The sequence below is a fragment of the Muscardinus avellanarius genome (assembly GCF_963383645.1).
Source record: "Muscardinus avellanarius genome assembly, chromosome: 13".
Lineage (NCBI taxonomy): Eukaryota > Metazoa > Chordata > Mammalia > Rodentia > Gliridae > Muscardinus > Muscardinus avellanarius.
In genome coordinates, this window is record NC_137799.1 from 13,023,023 (window position 1) to 13,043,213 (window position 20,191).

Below are 20,191 nucleotides of genomic sequence, written 5' to 3' on the forward strand. Positions count from 1 at the left end.
ACCCAGCTCTACACCTACGTTTTGATTTGGAGTACAAGGTTCTTCTCACCACTCAAAAAATTGTCATTTTAAAAACAAAAACTCTATAAACAAGTTAGACTTCAGACAAAGCCCCCAACCTCTTTTCTTATGTGTTTAGATAAACTTTACTGGTAAAAACTTATTTCAAAAGATCTTTAGATCTATAAGGCCATGGCACATGACTAAAGTTCTTTAGATAACCCAACAAAACCACCCAATTCAAACAAACACAAACAGTAAAGACACAGATACAAATTCAGCTGACTCACATCTGGCAGTAATTTGGGGAGGGGTGCTCTGGAGACTGAACCTAGGAGCACTCTTACCTATGAGCTACACTACCGGCTCTGGTTTATTGTGAAATGGGCTCACTCACTATGTTGCTCAGTTGGTGAGGCTGCCTCAAACCAGCCATCCTCCTAATTCAGCCTCCCCAGTACTGGGATTACAGGACTATGCCACCATGCCCAGCCAGCCATCATTTTTATCAGTGGTCAAGCAACTACTTTCAGTTTAACTAAAATCAGGTGAAAATGTGAATTCTTTTTAAATGCTTTACAGTCTTTCAAACCTTGCCCCTCTAAATTATTTTTACTTTTATCATTTATATTTAAAAAGTAAAAACCTTCTTATAAAAGCAATCATTTTATATATCAAAGAGATATAATCTAGACATAGAGTGTGCACACCTGTAGCCCCAATACTGGGGAGGCTGAGACAAGTGGATGGCAGGATTGAGGCCAGCCTCAGCAACTTCCTGTAGAACCTTAGAAACATAGTGCTACCTTGTTTAAAAACAAAAGGGGAGGAGTGGGCAAGGTGGTGCACTCTATAATCCCAGCATTTGGGAGGCTGAGACAGGAGGATTGCAGTTCACAGATAGCCTTAGGGAGGTCTTTGCAACTCAGTGAGACCCCGTTTCAAAATAAAGAATAAAAAATAGAGCTGGGAGTGTTGCTCGAAGGTAGAATGCCCCTGGGTTCCATCCCAAATACTGCAAAATAAATAAATAAATAAATAAGTGTGTGTATAATGACCTAGTTTCTCTCGGGTGACAAATATAGCATGCTAACACACTCAGTAAGATGAATAAAATAAGATGCCCTACCTAAAATAACCCTTGCCATCATCTTCTTTTATTTCTAAAGACACAGAGAAGGTAAAGATGTCACTGTCAGGAGTCTGTGGTGCAGCAGTGGCTGAAAGTGGGGTCTGCTTGGCAGAACGGCGGAAGGCAGTGGCAAAGCTGTAAAGTATCCGGCTTACCTACAACCAGAATGTTAGGAAACAGGCTGTTACAAAACACAAAATACTTTAATACTTTTCTGGGTAGGAAGGTAACCTACTACCCCCCCCCCCCCAATATGGTACTACAGAAGAAACCCGGGGCATTCTACCCCTGAGCTATACTCCCAGCCTTATTTTATTTTTTACTTTGAAACAAGGCCTTGCTAGATTGAAGGCCTTGCTAAATTGCTGGGCGCTCTCCTCAAAAGCTATGATTCTCCTGTCTCAGCTTCCCAGGTACTGGGATTACAGGTGTGCACCACCATGCCTGGTTGGAAAGTAACTTACTTTTGAAGAAGTAATATTTCCCCTACTTATTTATTTTGGCAAATTACCTATTTTACTAAACCTCTAAGGCAAGTAAGTAAAATTAACAGAGAAGAGTTTAAAAAAAGTGATTAAACACTAAAACCCAAATGAAAGTGGGTTCAATCCCCTAGCAAGAAACACACACACTTTGAACAAGTAACTGGTACACGAAAGCATACTGAACCCTTAACACCTCATTTAGATTTTATGTAGCTTTTTCTTTATCTTTGAAAGTGGCCTTTAATCCTTTTTGAAACACTGGCATAGTGATTGAAAAATCACTTTCTAAGTGTTTGAAGTGATCTTAACATATTTGTTATAATAAAAATGTCCTAACAAGTTTGTTTTTATTTATCTGCAGTAGTGGGATTGAATGCAGGCCCTGACACATACTAGGAAGGGCTCTCCTACACTAAGCTACATCCTGAGCCGTCCTAACAAGCACATGTCTAAAAGAACGGTTTGCAAATGGAACCAAGATGCCGAGCTAAAGAGTCAAGAAGTAGCTAACTGGTTCATCTGATACTCTTAGCAGAACACTGTGGCACTTGCAAAGCTTTATTTGTAGTTTTTACTTTTTTTTAATAGAATTATTACTTTATATCTGAGAAAGGTGAATTACATGCTAAAATATTTAATATATTTATCTTCTATTATTAAATTATAAACAAAATAACAAAGCAGGTTTTTTTTTTTTTCGGTACTGGAGATGGAACCCAGGGGGGGCACTGTACCTCCGAGCTACAACCCCCAGTCCTATTTTTTAGTCTTTTTATTTTTTTTTGAAACGGTCTCACTGATGGCAGAGGGCCTCACTAAGAAGCTGAGGCTGCCTGTGAACCGCGACCCTCTGGTCTCAGCCTCCTGAATGCGGGGATCACAAGCGTGCTCCACTACGCCCGGCTGCAGCTTTTTCTTCAGGACTTACAGCTTCTTGTATTTCACATCGGAAGACGTGGATTCTGAAGAGCTCTGCGTTGTAATGACTTTCAGTGAAAGCAAAACAGTCGCTCTCAGGAGTCCCATCGTGCCCTCTGACGCAGAACAGGATTTTGTAGATAGGGTAGTTTGCTATTTCTGTGTTTGTCTGAGGATCTAAGAGTCTGTTCAGAAAAAAAAGATATAGCTTAGAGGAATTATGAACAACATGCATTATGTTCATATTACAATTCAAGACACCTCTGTAGCAAGAAGCCTGAACAGGCCAATTTTTGTATGCTGATTCTATTAATCTTACATTATTGATGTTTGTGGTGAACTAGGGATTGAACCCAGGGGCATTCTACTTTTGAGCTACACCCCCAGTCTCATTTGCCAAGTTGCTGAGAGCCTTGCTAAGTAGCTGAGGCTGGCCTCAAACCTTCAATCCTCTTGTCTCAGCTTCCCAAATTCTGGGGTTACAAGTGTGTGCCATTATGCCTGGCTCAATCTTATGTGAATGTGTGTAAACATATATTTGATATATAAACACACACATATACACTCTCTCTTCCTCAAGAGTGAAATATGTTTTGATCCATAGCAAATAAGGGGATAGAAATTATATACAATGCTCCTCAAAAAAGATGATCATGAATAAAATAAAAAAGATGCTATTCAATGAAAATCAAAGGCATATCTTTGTGTAGAATCTATTAATTCAATAATTATAAAAAAAATGCTGGGTGCAGTGGTACAAGCTAATAAATCCAACAGAAGTGTATGCATTAGGAGGATTATAAACTGGAGGTCAGTCTTGGCAATGTAGCGAGACCCTGTCAATTCCTAGTACTGCCAATTATGAGATACATAAAAAATGTCATATTTTATTCTGGTCAACAAGGATGCAATTTTCAAACACAAGAAAAGAAACTGCAATTTCAACACTACAGCACAGAGCTATTGATGGGGAACGGCCAGAGGGTCCTGTTCATAAGGGAAATATCCAAGAAGTGGTGCTAACCCTGCAGGTTTGAAAGCACTTTCATAAAAGCTTTGGAATGTGGGGCATGACAGAATAGTTTTGTTTCATTTATAGAATTAAAATATATTAGAAGAAAGTATATAATTTAACTTGGAGGAATGACTAGTCACTAAAAAAGAAAGAAATATTTTTTTAACCTTTTTTTTGGTGGTACTGGGGTTCCTGGAAGCCCTTCTACTTCTGGGCTACACTCCCAGACCTATTTTTACATTTTTATTTGGAAACAGGGTCTCCTAAGCCAGCATGCACGGCTGGCTTTGAACCTGCGCGATCCTCCTGTCTCTGCCTCTCAAGCGTGGGGATTACAAGGGTGCACCACCACGCCCGGCAAGAAAAAAATATTTTTATTAAAAGTTTTCCGGAGAGCCAGGCATGGTGGCACACATCTGTAATCCCAGCATTTGGGAGGTTGAGAGAAGAGGACTGTGGTTCACAGACAGCCTCAACTACTTAGTGAGGCCCTTTGCAACTCAGTAAGATCCTGTTTCAAAATAAAAAATACAAAATAGGGCTAGGGATATAGCTCGGAGGTAGAATGCCCTTGGGTTCCATTCCCAGTACCTAAAAAAAAAAAAAAAGTTTTCCAGGACCGGGCATGGTGGCACATGCTTGTAATCCCAGCATTTGGGAGGCTGAGATAGGAGGATCTCGGTTCGCAGACGGCCTAAGCTACTTAGTGAGGCCCTTGTAACTCAGTGACACCCTGCTTCAAAATAAAGAATAAAAAATAGGGCTGGGGGTGTAGTTCAGAAGTAGAATGCCCCTGGGTTCTATGCCCAGTACATAAACAAACAAGTTTTCTATTAGCTGGGGATGATGGTACACGCTTATAATCCCATTAGTTGGGAGGCTGAGACAGAAGGATTACAGGTTCACTGCCAGCCTCAGCTACTTAGCAAGGCCCTCTACAACTTAAGAGAGACACTGTTTCAAAATAAATAAAGAAATAGAGGGTGTAGTTTAGAGGTAGACTGCCTCTGAGTTCAATCCCCAGTATGAAACCTCCCCCCCAAAAGTCCATTAAACCAGGCGTAGTGGTGCACACCTGTAATCCCAGTACCTGGGAGAATCACAGGTTTGAAAGCAGCCTCAGCAACATAGACTCTTAGGAACTCACTGAGACCCTGTATCAAAATAAAATAAATAAAATAGGGCCAAGGGTATAGGTCAGAGGTAGAATGCTCCTGGGTTCAAAACCCAGTACTACAAACAAAAAACAAAAATAAACAAAGTTTTCCAATAATAAAGAATTAAAATTTGTGAATCTGTGAAACTGTTCTTTACTCAAAAAGAAAAATTACATATGTAGATTATTTAACTTAGTACTATCCATAGCCAGTAAGTACAGTTTTACCACAAAAATCTAAAATGCCTCTAAAGAAATAAGAAACATATACACTGCTAAAAAGATATAAACTAGATTTTTTTTTTAGGAACTGAGGATGGAACCCAGGGGTATTCTATCTCTGCGCTACACCCCAGCCCCATATTTTATTCTTCATTTTGAAACAGGGTCTCACTGAGTTGCAGAGAGCCTCACTAAGTAGCTGAGGCTGGCTGAGAACCTGCGATCCTCCTGTTTCAGCCTCCCAAGTACTGGGATTACAAGCATGCACCACCATGTCTGGCTAGATCAGTATTTTCAGATAGCTATTTGGCAATGTATCAAAAGGAATAAAAATGGGGAAAAATTTGACTTAAAGTCTAATTCTGAGAAATTTATCCTAATAAAAAGTCTATAAAATTGGGCAAAATGTAACCTACATATAAAGCACTTATGTATCCAACAGTAATTAATATTAGCTATTATTACTACTAGAGTTTCTTCATTAAAAGAAATGAACTGTCATACACAGTAGTATAAGTCAATAATCCCAGCATGAAAGGCTGGGTCAGGAGAATTATAGATTGGAGCTTACCCTCAGTAATTTAGTGAGACCTTGTCATTAATTCATTTCTATATACATACATTCATATATACATAAATAGAGCTGGGGAAATAGCTTGCTAGTGGTGCAAAGAAAAAAAAAAGAGTTGTACTAGAAAAACTATTATTTACTCATAGATCTTTGAAATTTCCAAATCAGTATGAAATAATGAATAATGAAATAATGAAGCTGGTATTTTTACTGAGAGAACATGGAGCACATAATTTATGAAACCGACTCACAAGAGTGTATCACAATTATTCCCTAAGCATTTAAATCTCTACTGTGCTACTCAGGATTGGGATGGGGAGAGTAAAATACTGTTACAAATGAGTGCCACCTTCATGAGGGTTACAATCCTTGGAAAACAAGGTAACAGGAGTGCTAAATAAGTTAAGTATTACTTGAAGGTAATTTTTTTATTCTTGCTTCTTTGTAAACAACAAGTGAGAGACTTGATTTAAGCAGGACAGGGATTTCCAGAGTGTGGTCTTACCTCACAGTTCCTTCAGACACATTAGGCACCGAGAGTGTTACATCTAGTGAAATCTGACACTGGCTTCTTAAGATGGACATCATCCTTAAGGCTTCCACTTCACTCCTGGGCGCATTTACTGAGGCACAGCCCAAGTAAGTTAGTTTACTGAAAACCACACTGTCCTCATCAGCCACTGGTGTAAAAGGACTCAAAATTTCAGGATCTGAAACAAAAGATAAGGAGACGACTGTTTTCATTTTGTTATTTTGTTAATATGAATAACAAGTTGAAATCTACAAGTAACTTTTAGGTTCTAAAATTAAGTCCCAATGAACTAACAAGCAAACCCCAGAAGAAACGTCCACAGAAATTGGAAGGCCAACATCAGAACTCTTGTCTGAAACACCATGAATACTGTTAGCTATTTCTGTTAAGAGTCAATCCAAAAACCAAAATGTGACCTAACATTAAGATCTGATTTACTTTTCCCAATTTTGATTTTATAATAAATTTAATTAAAATATGCACTATCTTACCACTCTGAAAAAGATTATACTTTTGGTTGTCTTCTTTCTGATCTACACTGTGATAATCTTTTCCCTTGTTCATGATCTCAGGCACTTTATTATGTTCTCTTAAACCCATTGCTTCTATTTCCCCAATAACATCTAGTTTAACACCAGTTTTTCCAAGTGAGCTTTAAGAACTGTCGTCCTTTCTGCCTCTTGTTCTACTCTCCCTTTTCTAACTTGGTAACTACTCTCAAGCGAGTACACGTGCCTGGAGAAAACTCCTATTCATCAAGCAATATGTGCTTAAATTTCTTCTTTGCAAGAAAAATCTTTAAAAAAAAGACTCCCTTAGTATCATTTAAGTACTACATTTCTTTCACTAGTATAAATGAAATATGTTTAAAACAAAATCAGAATGAAGCTGACATCTCCCTAGATCGAGAATCCTGAGATTCTAGAGAATGTTTTTTTCTTTGCTCTGAATCAACTCTATACAGGGCAGACACTCAAATAGTAAAAACAATAACCTTCAGTTAGGCAAGCAAGGCAGCGACCCTAACCTCCATGTCCGGGTTCCACTGGCAGGCTCATCTCTGGTTTCTGGAGCCCTACTAATGGCACGGGGTTTACGGTGGACGAGGCCGAGAGCGGATTAGACAGAGGCCCATCTCCTTGGCCATCCTCCGGTGGCCTTCCCTCCAGCTCCTTGGCCCCTGGCTGGTCATCTGCGGGAGGGTCCATTAGCACATCCGCCAGCTCTCTTTGCAGCTGCTGCTCACTTCCATTTCCTACAATCTGAGAGTCACAGACACACACGGTCAGCAAAGAGAGAGAAAGAGGGAGTACACATTTGGAAGAAAATGACCAGCATTTTCTTTTGATACAAAGATATCTTCTGAATGTTTTTAAAAAATAAAATCAAGATCTACAACATATAAGGGCTGCAGGTGCATTCTTAATTCATAATTTTTTTTTCATGAAAAAGTACAGTGATTATTAAGACTAAAGCCCAAAAACAGATGTGGACAGCCTGACCAGTGTTGTTGTTTTTCTAGTGTGTTAAACAAACAACAATTAAATACCTTATAATTCTATTTGTCTGATGAGAAATAATGCTTTTAAGAGAAATATCTTTAGTAGTTTCTCTGAAGAAAAAGAAAAAATGTGCTTTCTTCAAAAGTAATCTAAATAAACATTTGAATTAAGAATTTTTTATGTTTATGTGTGCCAATGGGGATGGAATCCAGAGGCATTCTACCTCTGAGCTACACCCCCAGCCCAATTTTATTTCTTATTTGGAAACAGAGTCTCACTAAATTGCAAAGAACCTTGCTAAATTCTGAGGCTGGCTTCGAACCTGTGATCTTCCTGTCTCAGCCTCCCAAGTACTGGGATTACAAGAGTGTGCCTTCATGACTGGCTCTAGGTAAGAAATTCCTGCATGCATTTTATTACTCATGCTATAAGTCAGTAGTCGCCTGACTGCTTCTAACTTTGTCGTTGTTGCGTTTGTTTGTTTTGGGTAAAAGGTACTGAACTTGGAACAGTCTACCTCCAAGCAAAATCCCCAGTCTTTATTCATTTTGAAACAGAGTCCTGACAAGTCACAGAGGCTGTCCTTGAACCTGTGACCCTTCTGTCCTAGCCTCCCAAGTACTGGGATTATAGGCATGCAACACCATTCTCTGATAAATGGAGATATTCCTTTTGTTTTGTTTTGTTTTGAAACACAGTCTAGCTAGATTGCTGACAGTCTTACTATGTTGCCGAAGCTGTCCTCACACCTTAGATCCTCCTGTCTCAGCATTCCAAGTACTGGAACTGTAAGTGTGTGCCAACATATCCAGCTTGAAAATGTTCTTAAAGTTCTGGGACATAAGAATAAAGCTGAGGAGATGAGTGTATAAAAGCACTCAGGAAAAAAAAGTACTGCTTTCAATAATGTCAAGTATTTTTATGGAATCATGATGGTTTATCATCAGTTGCTCAACAAGGAAGTAAACAGGTGCAAAACCAAGCGGAGTCTACTCAATGCTAAGAAAACCCAAAGTCACAAAACCCGTGTGTCACTAAATGCTTATTCAAGAAATACTGGAAAACCTAGCAGAAAAATTAATTTCAAAAAATAAGTTGGAGCTGAGTGAGGTGGTACTATGTATATAATCCCAGTACTTGGGAGGCTGAGACAGGAGGATCAAAGGTGTGAGGACAACCTCAGTAACTTAGTGAAACTCTCAGCAACTCAGTAAGATTTCTGAGAGTCAAAACAAAAAATGAGCCAGGCGTGGTGGCACACACGCTTATACCCACCCCCCTTGGGAGGCGGAAACAGGAGGAAGGTGCTGGTTCGAAGACAGCTGCTCTGGTTTAAGAGACCCTGTTTCCAAATAAAAATATAAAATAGGTCTGAGAGTATAGCCTGGAGGTAGAAGGGCTTCCAGGAACCCCAGTATCACCAAACAAAAAACAAAAACAAAATAAAAAGGGGGCTGGAGGTGTAGCTTAGACACAGAAGGCCCCTGGGTTCAATCCCCATTATCAAAAACCAAAGAAACAAACAAAAAAAGAAAAAAAAAAAAGACAAAGACAAAGGGAGTTGTGAGGAATGAAAGAACAGGCTAACTCAAGAAGCTTTAAAAAAAATTTTTTTTTATTGGTGCACTGTATTCATACATCATATTGGGATAAAAAAACTTTTGTAGACATACATGCACACATCGCCCAGTCAGCCCCCACCCGATCCCCACCCCATTCCCTCCCCATCCCTCCTTCCCATGCTTGGCTTAGTGGTTGACATCTAGTATTATAGCAATTTATCCAAAATTAACAATGATAATCTCACATAACAGTTTCATTTGTCTGATACCAAGCTTTTGACGACTTAAAGATAACATTTCAATATTTCTTTTTGCTTTCTTTCTTACCAGAGAGTATTTTTTCTTTTTAGGTGAAACTATCATACACTTATTTATTTATTTTTCAGAAAAAAAAACCTATCCTAATATGGAATATGGACTCTAGATACCCAAAACGATCTCGAAAAAGAACAAAGCTAGAAGATGTATATTTTCTGATTTCAAACCTTATAAAGCTACAATAATTGAAACACTGTAGTACTGTTATAAAGGCAGATATATAAACCATTGGAGTTAAATAAAAGTCTAGAGATAAATTCTTCCATATATTGTCAAGTTATTTTTGACAAGGTTTCCACGAACATTTGGTGGAGGAAATAATAATCTTTTAACTAAATATTGTTGAAAAATAATAATTACATGAAAAAGAATAAAATTGGACCCTTACCTAATCCCATATACAAATATTAACTCAAAATAGATAAAAGTCCTAAATATAAATCTTAAGACTATAAACTTTTAGGAGAAAATCTGGGTCATAAAACCTCACAACATTGAAATTGGCAGTGACTTCTTGGATATGATTTCAGTGGCACAGGCAACAGAACGGTAAACAAACTCCCTAAAAAATAAAAAAAGTTGTATATCCAAAGACAATGTAAACAGAGTTAAAAGGTACTGATAGAATGGGATAAAATATTTCCAAATGCTATATCTGAAGGTATATTAATATTCCAACCAGAAATCCTAAAAATGAGGAACAAAAGCAAACAATACAATTTAGAGATAGGTAAAAGACTAACATAAATAATGAATCTCCACAGATAACCAATCTTAGTTGTCTGTTGGATGGAAAATCTTGTTTCTCTGGTTCTGGTGTGTGTTACCTATTTCTTCTTTGTAGTTAATCTCTTTGAGTATTTTCTCTAGCGCTGGCTTTGAAGACATAAATTCCTTCAGTTTCTGTTTGTCATGGAAGCTTATTTCCCCATCTAATTTGATAGAAAGTTTTGCTGGGTAGGAAATTTTTGGCTGGAAGTTGTTTTCTTTCAGAGTTTGGAAGATGTTACTCCAAGCCCTTCTGGCTCTCATGACATGGTTTGGGAAGTCTGGAGTGATTCTAATTGGTTTGCCTCTGAATGTCACTTGGCCCTTTGTTTTTGTTGCCTTTAAGATTCTCTGCTTGGTTTCCACATTGGTCATTTTGACAGTTATGTGGCGTGGGGATCCTCTTCTCCGATCCTGTCTAAAGGGAGTTCTATAAGTTTCCTGGACCTGTGTATTGACCTCTTGCTCTATATTTGGAAAATTTTCTGCTATTACTTCCTTGAAGAGATTGTTAATCCCTTTGGTTTCACCTTCTTTTCCCTCCTCTATTCCTATTATTCTTAGGTTAGCCCTCTTAAAATGGGCCCATATTTCTTCAATGTCAGATTCCTGCTGTCGGATTTTTTTTTCTAAATTAGAAACTATGCGTTCATTTTTGGAGTGATCATCTTCTAGAAGCGAGATTCTAATCTCCATGTGGTCTAATTGGTTGTTTGTGCTTTGAATTGAGGCCTTGACTTCATTGATTACATCCTTTATCTCTTTTTGGCTCTCTCTGAATTCTTTTGGAAACACCAAAAGAATTATTTCTACAGTTATTTTCCTGATTTGATCTTCTAGAAATCTCTGAATTTCTGTTTTATCGGGTTCTGATGTTGAGGGGTTGTGGGCATTCATTGCTCCATTGCTATACCTCTTTCCCATGATTTTGAAAGTTCGTGCCTTCTCTGGGTTCTTCCCTGGGTCACTAAGACTTCACTTAAGGTATTCTGGATCTAGAGTCTGTGGTATCTCAGTCACCACTTCTCCTTTACTGGGTTGTATCACAAAGTCTCAGATCCAGGGAGTCAATCGAGGCTACTTTAGACGATGGGGGGTGCCAGGTTGGGCGTTCTCCTGGTGGGAGTTGTGACTATGGTGTGATGTCTCTGCCACCGCCACTCCCCCACTGGGTCAAGTCCCTGGGAGTACAGTACTGGGATTTCTCCTCTAGGGGCTGCAATTTGACTCACTGTTGTTGAGTGCGCTAATGGAGCTGTAGTGGACTCTGAATTCGCTGCTGCTGCTGCCGCTGGTGGCAATATGGCACCATTGTTATGCCCTCGGCCGTGAGGCTGGCGTATTTCTTCTCTGTTTTTGAGCTCCGCTCTGAGTCCCTGCAGGGTGTGCTGAGCCCAGCCCCTGGTAGCTTTAGATGCTCCCCGTGCCGAGAAATCTGCCGAATTCCGCACGGCTGATCTGCAACCGCTCACCTTGCCTCACTGTCCGCCGCTCCTTTCTGGAGCCTTGTGGGCTGTTGAGTGCGTTGGTCTGGTGCCATCCGGTGAGCTCGCTGCCGCCGCCTGCAGTACGGTGCTGCTGCTGCGTCCTCGGCAGTGAGGCTGGCGTATCTCCTCTCTGGCTCTAAGCTCCGTTTTGGGTTCCCCTCCTCTCTGGGGCCTGGTGTTGCAAGGGAAGATGGTGCCCATGCCGCTCCACGCCACGGCTCCAGCCGTAGCACTGCGGTCTGGTTTCTTTCTGGTGTCTCATTTTTCCAGCCCTTTTTCTCTGTCCCTTGTATTTACATTCTTTGTTTCTCTGCTGATGGTGTTTTCTGGCTATGAAAAGCGCTGATTTTGTGGTATAGAGACTGGTTGTTAGCAGGGCTCGTAAGCCCCACTTTTCTCCGTTGCCATCTTCCCGGAAGTCCAGGAAGCTTTTTAAAGAATAAAACCTGACAGAAAGTTAAAATAGGTAGGGCTATGGGACCATTAAGGAAAATAAAGTCTCCTCAGTAAAACTAAGAAGTTAGAAAGCAAAATTCCAGTAACAAAGCTACCTCTGAGCTATCAAGGAACCTAGTTCAAGCTTATTTTATTGGTTTGAGCTTCTGTAACTTTTATTTTATTATTATTATTATTTTAATTTTTATTTTTTTGTGGTACTGGGGTTCCTGAAAACCCTTCTACCTCTGGGCTACACTCCCAGACCTATTTTTATAATTTTTATTTGGAAACAGGGTCTCTTAAGCCATCGCAGCTGGCTTCGAACCTGCGCGATCCTCCTGTCTCCGCCTCCCAAGCGTGGGGATTACAAGCGTTCTGTAACTTTTAAAAATTCAACTCCCTTGGGCTGTAAATTCTGAGTGAGAAACAGACTGAAGTCTTTTTTGCTCATATTTTTCCAAGAACATTTTAAAGATTTCACTATACTTACCAAAAACATAAAGAGCCCCTGTTTCAATGACAACTTCAATCACTTCTGCAGCTGTGAACTTCACTTATGTTCAGAGTTATTGCTAATGGAGTCAAAAGTGGGTCAAGTAATTTTGACCCTTTGTTAAACCTGATTCTACATATCCCAAAGCACAATCAAATTTCCTTTCTCAAAAGTTCTGCATTAAAAAGCTTTAAAACACCCAAAATAGTAAACTAGAGCTTAGTTCCAATTAACCTGATTCTTTTTAACACTGGAAAAAAAAAGTATCTGGAGTAAACAAAATACAAGTTTAACATAGACTACTTTCCAAGGGTAGGAAGAAATAACATAAAAGTTACACTTCGTAAAAACAATGGAAACTAGCTGTAGTAATGCACTCCTGTAATCCCAGGACTTAGGGGCTGGGACAGGAGACCTCAGATTTGTGGCCAATCTCAGCAATTTAGCCAGACCCTCCACAACTTAGTGAGAACTAGTTTCAAAGTAAAAAGTAAAGTATGGCTGGTGGTGCAACTCAGAAGTGGAATGCCCCTGGGTTCAACCCCTAGTACTGAATAAATAAATAAATACAATTGTACACTTCATGTTTAAATGATTAGTAATTATAACTGGAAACAGACATATTTTACATGCTATGCTATTTTCCTCCCTTTTTTTGCACTAATGGAGACTGACTCCAGGAGCACCCTACAACTGCTTTGTCCTCAGCTGCGTGCGTGCATGCGTGTGTGTGTGTGTGTGTGTGTGTGTGTGTGTTGTGGGGTACTGGAGTTGAACCCAAGGTAATCCTAATCTGAGCTACAGTCTCAGGACTATTTTATTTTGAAACAGGGTTTCACTAAATTGCTGAGGCTGGCCTTGAATTCGCTATCCTCCTGTCTCAGCCTCCCAAATACTGGGATTATAGGCCTGGACCACCATGCTGGGTTAGCCCTTTTTATTTTCTTGCCCAGTTGGCAGATCTCAATCTTCCTAGGGGAGGGGGATGGTGTGTGTGTGTGTGTGTGTGCGCGCGCTGAAGATCAAACCCAGAGCCTTGCACACACTAAACAGGTGCTCTACAACTGAGCTACATTCTCAGCCCAGACTGCAAACTTTTATCCTCCTGTCTCAGCCTGCCAAGTTGGATTACAGACAGGCATCCACTGCCTGGCTTGTTGTGCTTTCCCATATTTGCAGTGAGTAAACCCAAGTGTTCTGTGGGATAGGCTGCTTACATTGTAATATATTCATCAATCACAGAAATATTCCTACCCCTGAAAGAAAACATCTTTATACAGTTGCCTGTGTGTTTCTACTTCATTCTTCCTTTGTTTATAAATTTTATAAACATAAGAACTGTTTTGATTTCCTAAACTTTTCTATAAAGCTAAGAAAATGTAATATACACACAAAACTTGATTTTTAGGAGATGTTTAAAAATAGCAACCTAAGCTGGGCGTGGAGGCGCACGCTTGTAATTCCAGCATTTGGAGGCTGAGACCTGGAGGATCGCGGTTCGCCAACAGCCTCAGCTACTTAGTGAGGCCCTCTGCAACTCAGTGAGACCCGGTTTCAAAATTAAGAATAAAAACTAGGGCAGGAGGTGTAGCTCGGAGCATGAATGCCCCTGGGTTTCATCCCGAGACCCGCAAAGAAAAAAAAAAAAGCAACCTAACCAAAATGCATCAGGTCTAATACAGTACTCAACAATATCATGTTCAATCTTCTGTAAACCTTCAGTACAATCCAAAATTACTACCTGTGACATCATAATACACATAATTAAGCCAATTAGGTTTTTTTTGTTAAAAGGCAGTCTATTAATTTTGCCCAGGACATGCTAGGAGATAATGAGCAGTGCCTTTCAAGTTCTCCAACTCTGACACTCATCACTCAGAGAGCTTGTTAAAACAGTTGGCCCTACTAGCTGCCAGTTCGCTAAATCTGGGATGCTGCCTGATATTATTCTTGTCTATATAGTTACTGTGTGTAGCACCCCATGCCTCTTATCCTAGTACTTGGGAGGCTGAGACAGGAGGCTTGCAGGCTTGAGACCTGCCTTAGCAATTTAGCAAGACCTTCAGCAATTAGTTTCAAAATAAGAAATAAAATGGGCTGGGGTAAGCTTGGAGGTAGAATGCCCCTGTGCAGTCCTCATTACAAAAAAAGTGAAACAAATCCTAGAAAATGGTGATGGTGATGCTGCTAGCCACAGGGACTATACTCTGAGAATCAACTATGACTATGCAAAAGAATTACAGTATTACTAGGGAGGTGGTTAAAATTTACATACCTGCTCCTCCCTGTTTCTCACCACCCTCATAACCACATCAGTCTCAGTGAATACAAAGCCTGGGCATATGCACTTAAGACCACAGGTGATTCTGATACACAAACAGGATTGAGAAAAACTATTCCAACTCAAAAATCTCAAAGTAATATGCCAACATAATATTCTTTTCAGAGGCTCCACACTGTCATCAAAATCATCTTTGGTACTCTTTCTGCAGGGGCTTCAAAAACTCACATTATCACAAAGAAATAAATAATAATAAAATTATCTCATAAGATTATTACATGCAATAAAGTATGAGAATGACTGGTAGGAGTCACACAGTGGTTTTTTTTTGTTTTGTTTTGGGGGGGTCTGGAAGCCAGGGCATTTTGCCTCTGGGCTTTTTATTTTAAAATAAGGTCCTATTAAATTGCCAAGGGCCTCACTAAGTTGCTGAAGCTGGCCTCAAACCTGGATCCTCCTGTCTCAACCTTCCCAGTCCTGGGACTACAGGTGTGCACCACTCTGCCTCACCAGTTTACTTCTTTGCTCACATGGATTGCTCTGCATGCTAAAGGGGGGCAGTCACCAACCTCCACCTGGGCAGGCGCTCACTTGTGGGAAGCCATTAAGGTTTTCCCCTAAAAGAATATTTCTGACTCAGCTGACTATCCTTCGCCCAGAGTCAACAAGGTTTGGGGTCATGGAAGGTTCAAAGTAAAAGGTCTGAGAGAAGATCAGGTGGTGATGGTACGAGGGTACTAATGAACCTACCTGTAATGTATGTTCTTTGGATTGGTCTTTATTGTATTCTGGTGGTGATAGCACGAGGATATGGACTGACCTGTAACTGTATAAATGCCTCTAGAAAAATAAACCCATTGTCGGCCCAATAGAGAATATTGACCCTGGAGTAGCTAAATTAAAAAACAAACTGACAGTATTAAGAATTGACAAAGATGTAGAACAAATGAAAAACTCTATTCGTTACTGGTGACAATGCAAAAGGGTGTAGTTGTGTTGGCTGGTTTTTATAAAGTTTTATACAGTGAAATATACACTTATCATATGACTCACTCCTATGGATTTAAAAGATGTAAGAAAAACAAAAACATATCTACACAAAGACCAATTTGCAAATGTTTATAGCAGCACTATTAATAATAGCTCCAAACTAAATACAACCCAAATGTTACAACTGGTAAATAAACTGGCATACAGCCATAAAATAATACACTACTCAGCAATAAAAAGGAATTAACTACTAATAAATACTATACCATGGATGACTCTCAAAAGCATTAGTCTATGTTAAGCCAGATACAAAGTCAGGTGCAGTGGTGCATGCCTGTAATCCTAGCTATTTGGGAGCCTGAGGCAGGAGGATCTCAAGTTCAATACCCACCTGGGCAACTGTGTAAGACCCGGCCTTGGTATTAAGTAAATATTTTGGAAAAGCACTGGGGATGTGGCTCAGAGGTAGAATGCTCCAAGGTTCAAGTCTCAGTACCCCCAAAAGTCAGATATAAGAGAGAATATCTTATATGATCCACTTAAATGGCATTCTAGACAAGATATGATCACAGGGACCTAAACCAGACCACTGGCAGCGGTGTAAGAAGACACACCAGGAGACGCTCTGGAGTCCTGGAAATCGTCTCCATCTTGACTATGGTGAAAGGCTGCATCTACTATAAAGCTATATAATTAAGAGGATTGCATTTACTATGTATAAATTTTACCTCAAAACTTGACTCTTCCTGCATCTTTTTTTTTTTTTTTTGGTGGTACTGGGGTTCCTGGAAACCTTTCTACCTCCGGGCTACTCCTAGACCTATTTTATATTTTTATTTGAAAACAGGGTCTCTTAAAAACCAGCAAGGCTGGCTTCGAACCAGCGTGATCTTTCTGTCTCTGCCTCCCAAGCGCAGGGATTACAAGTGTGAGCCACCACGCCCGGCTTCCTGCATCTTTTTTTTTTTTTTTGGGGGGGGGCGGGTCTGGAGATGGAACCCAGGGGCATTCTACCTCCAAGCTACAACCCCAGCCCTAGTTTTTATTCTTTATTTTGAAACAGGGTCTCACTGAGTTGCTAAGGGCCTCACTAAGTAGCTAAGGCTGTCTGCGAACTGTGATCCTTTGGCTTCAGCCTCCAGAATGCTGGAATTACAAGCATGCACCATCACACCCAGCTTTCTGCATCTTTTTGAATCAGTGAATTGCACTGCTATCCACTCCAAGACAGAACAAAAAAATCCCAATTGTTCTTTTTTGTGGGGTTGGAACCCAGAGGCTTTCTATCTCTGGGCTATACTCCCGGCCTTATTTTTTTATATTTTATTTGTAAACAGGGTCTCGCTAAGTGCTGAGAGCCTCACTAAGTCACTGAGGCTGGCTTCCAACCAGCGCGATCCTCCTGTCTCCGCCTCCCAAGCAGGGGGATTCCAAGCTTGCCACCAGCCGGCCCAATCACTCTGGAGCCATTTCCACACAACTCACAGGTCTTTGCTCAGATATGCATGCTTTCTTTCTATCTCTGCATGGCTAATAGCTTAGTGCCCAGTCTCTTCCGGTCATGGAAGCCTGCTACCAAGTCAGGAGCTTCTCCATCTTCTTTCTCCCCTTTACCCTCTCATATGGCCATTCATGTTGAAACTGTGAATCTTGGTTCTAACCTAGCATTCCCTTAGTTTTAACTCCTTCCGTGGGCTAGGCACAGGGGTGCATGCCTTTAAGCCCAGTAGTTGGGAGACTAACCAAGGAGGACTACTAGTTCAAGGCCAGCATACAGTAACTTCCAGAGATCCTGTGTTATTTAACTAAAAACTAAAAAGCGGGGAGGGTGAGGGGTGTAGCTCAGTAGTAGAATGCCCTGGGCTGAATCCCCACTACCCTCCACCACACACACAACACACAAATCCTTCCTTAGCTCCTCAGTGCCCACAGCAGTATATTCTATGAGGTTCCCCCCCAGTGTGTGTGTGTGTGTGTGTGTGTGTGTGTGTGTGTGTGTGTGGTGTGGTACTGGGTATGGAACCCAGGGGCTTTCCACCTCCTGGCTACACTCCCAGGCCTATCTTATATTTTATTTGGAAACAGGGTCTCACTACGTTGCTGAGAGCCTCACTAAGTAGCTGAAGCTGGCTTCAAACCTGCGCAATCCTCCTGGCTCCGCTTCACAAGTAAGTACTGGGATTATAAGCATGCGCCATCACAGCTGGCTTCTATGAGTCTTTTCGTAACTCTGCTCATTTTACCTTCCCAGTCACATGCCAATCACATCACACTACTAGATCTGGGAAGGCCTTCCTCCCCGCCGTGCATTCCTTAACACCAAACTTAAATTCTGTTACCTTTTCTGAGACTTTTTTTTCTCCTTTTTCTTTTTTGTAGTACTAGGGATTAAACCCAGGGGCTTCCTACCTCTGAGCTATAATCCTATTGCTATATTTATTTATTTCCTTCATTCCTTTCTTCCTCTTTCTTTCCTTCTTTTCTTTCTTTATGTGGGTCTGGAGATGGAACCCAGGGGCATTCGACCACCAAGTTACACCCCCTGCCCTTTTTTTTATTCTTTATTCTGAAACAGGGTCTCACTGAGTTGCAGAGGGCCTCACTAAGTAGCTGAGGCTGTCCGTGAACCGTGATCCTCCAGTCTCATCCTCCCAAATGCTGGGATTACAAGCGTGTGCCACCACGCCCGGCTTCCTTTTCTTTTTCTTTTTGTGGTACTGGGGATTGAACCTAGGGGCATTCAACCTCTGAGCTATACCCTGAGCCCCATTTTATTTTTATTGTGAAACAGGGTCTCTCTAGGTTGACAAGAGCCTCACTAGTTAATGAGGTTGTCCTCAAACCTGGGAACCTCCTTCTTTTCCAAAAGTACTGGGATTACAGGTGTGCGCTATCAGACTTGACAATTTAGGCTGTGGAGGGCCTTACTAAGTTGCTACCACTCCTGGCTATGATATCTTATTTTGACAATAAAAATTCTTACTACTTTCTAAAAATTTTTAAATAAATAAAAAATAAATGAGTCTGTTAATATCCATCTTATAGAAATGTTACAGGGGTTTGATGAGATAATAGTAAACACTGGGTACCTAGTACAAGTATTCCAGATACCCCATTAGTGGCTTTTATAGGAACTGTCTTGTTAAAATCTCACATCATAGTTTCTGCCAGTTAGTAAGCATCCAAGTATCAGTATTTCCCCACCCAATTCTTAGCATTTTTAAAATAAAACTCTTGGTTCACTTACTAGATTTGAAGTTGAAAAAGGAAACAGCAACTTTAAAATAAATAGTTAATAAAAGGGACAGAACAAGTAGTTCTATTTTTCAAGCTCTAGAGGACCCTAAGAACACGCCTACTATTCATGCACAAAGGAAACATTATTGGAATAACATATGCCCTTCTAAATATATAAAAAAGTAATAACTTACGTGACAGAATTGGCTACAAGTCTATTTCCTTGAGAGTGAACTGCATTTATAGAAACAAGGCCAAATGTTCCAAAGGCAACATCAGAGTCATTTCCTGTGCCCAGCCTCTAACTCCAGCCCCTGCTTCCCTTCACTGCCACAGCACAACCAAGCCTCACCATGTGCCAGCTGCACAAAGCTATTTTAGACATTTTGGGACCCCGTTCTGGGTCCCAAAGACCTTGAAGACTCAGATCTTTAAGAAAGCAAGCTTAGACAATACAAGTTTGTGACTGAAAAATTCCTAGATGATCAGAAAATTAAAAACAAACTCCTGATGACCTGAAGATTTCACGATACGTTTCAGTAGAAAAGCTGAGCCATTAGAAATTAAGTATATAAAGCTTAATCTTGTCAGAAAGCAAGGCACAAATGAACCAAAGTCTGATTTCAATATCTGAAGATTAAATTAATATCTGAAGATCAATCCCATTAATCACACCGTGCTTTATTTTATAAACTGCAGCTGTTCTGACTGTATGCCTGTTTATCTTACTGTATGAAGAACTAAAGAAAAATCCTAAGTTTCTACGGGAAGTACTAACATTATTTGAAAATAAAGAGGAATAGGAGGAAAAGAAGCTTGTTCCTTTGTCCTAAAATGCCAATGGTAGAAAGATACAAATATTTATGGTTGTTTTGATAAACACTGGGGTAATGGGTGGGTTTTATTTATTTTTCTTATTGTCTCATTTCCTATGTCATGCACATAATATTATAATTTTTTGTGTGTATGCATGGTACTGAAGATGGAACCCAGGGGCATTCTACATCCGAGCTACACCCCCAGCTCTATTTTCTTCTTTTATTTTCGAAACAGGGTCTCACTTAGTAGCAGAGGACCTGACTAA

The 20,191-nt window shown here is 40.3% G+C and overlaps 1 protein-coding gene across 2 annotated transcripts in view; it reads right to left on the reverse strand.

Annotated features, from left to right (window-relative positions):
* Positions 1-20,191, reverse strand: part of RABGAP1 (RAB GTPase activating protein 1) — a gene marked incomplete at both ends in the record, with an annotated part of 141,081 nt that overhangs the window by 111,036 nt on the left and 9,854 nt on the right. For both annotated transcript variants that reach the window (XM_080708708.1, XM_080708707.1), the window contains 4 exons: positions 1,130-1,287; positions 2,546-2,720; positions 6,005-6,209; positions 7,059-7,293. In XM_080708708.1, the coding sequence (XP_080564834.1) occupies positions 1,130-1,287; positions 2,546-2,720; positions 6,005-6,209; positions 7,059-7,293 (773 nt within the window). The remainder of the gene's footprint in view (positions 1-1,129; positions 1,288-2,545; positions 2,721-6,004; positions 6,210-7,058; positions 7,294-20,191) is intronic.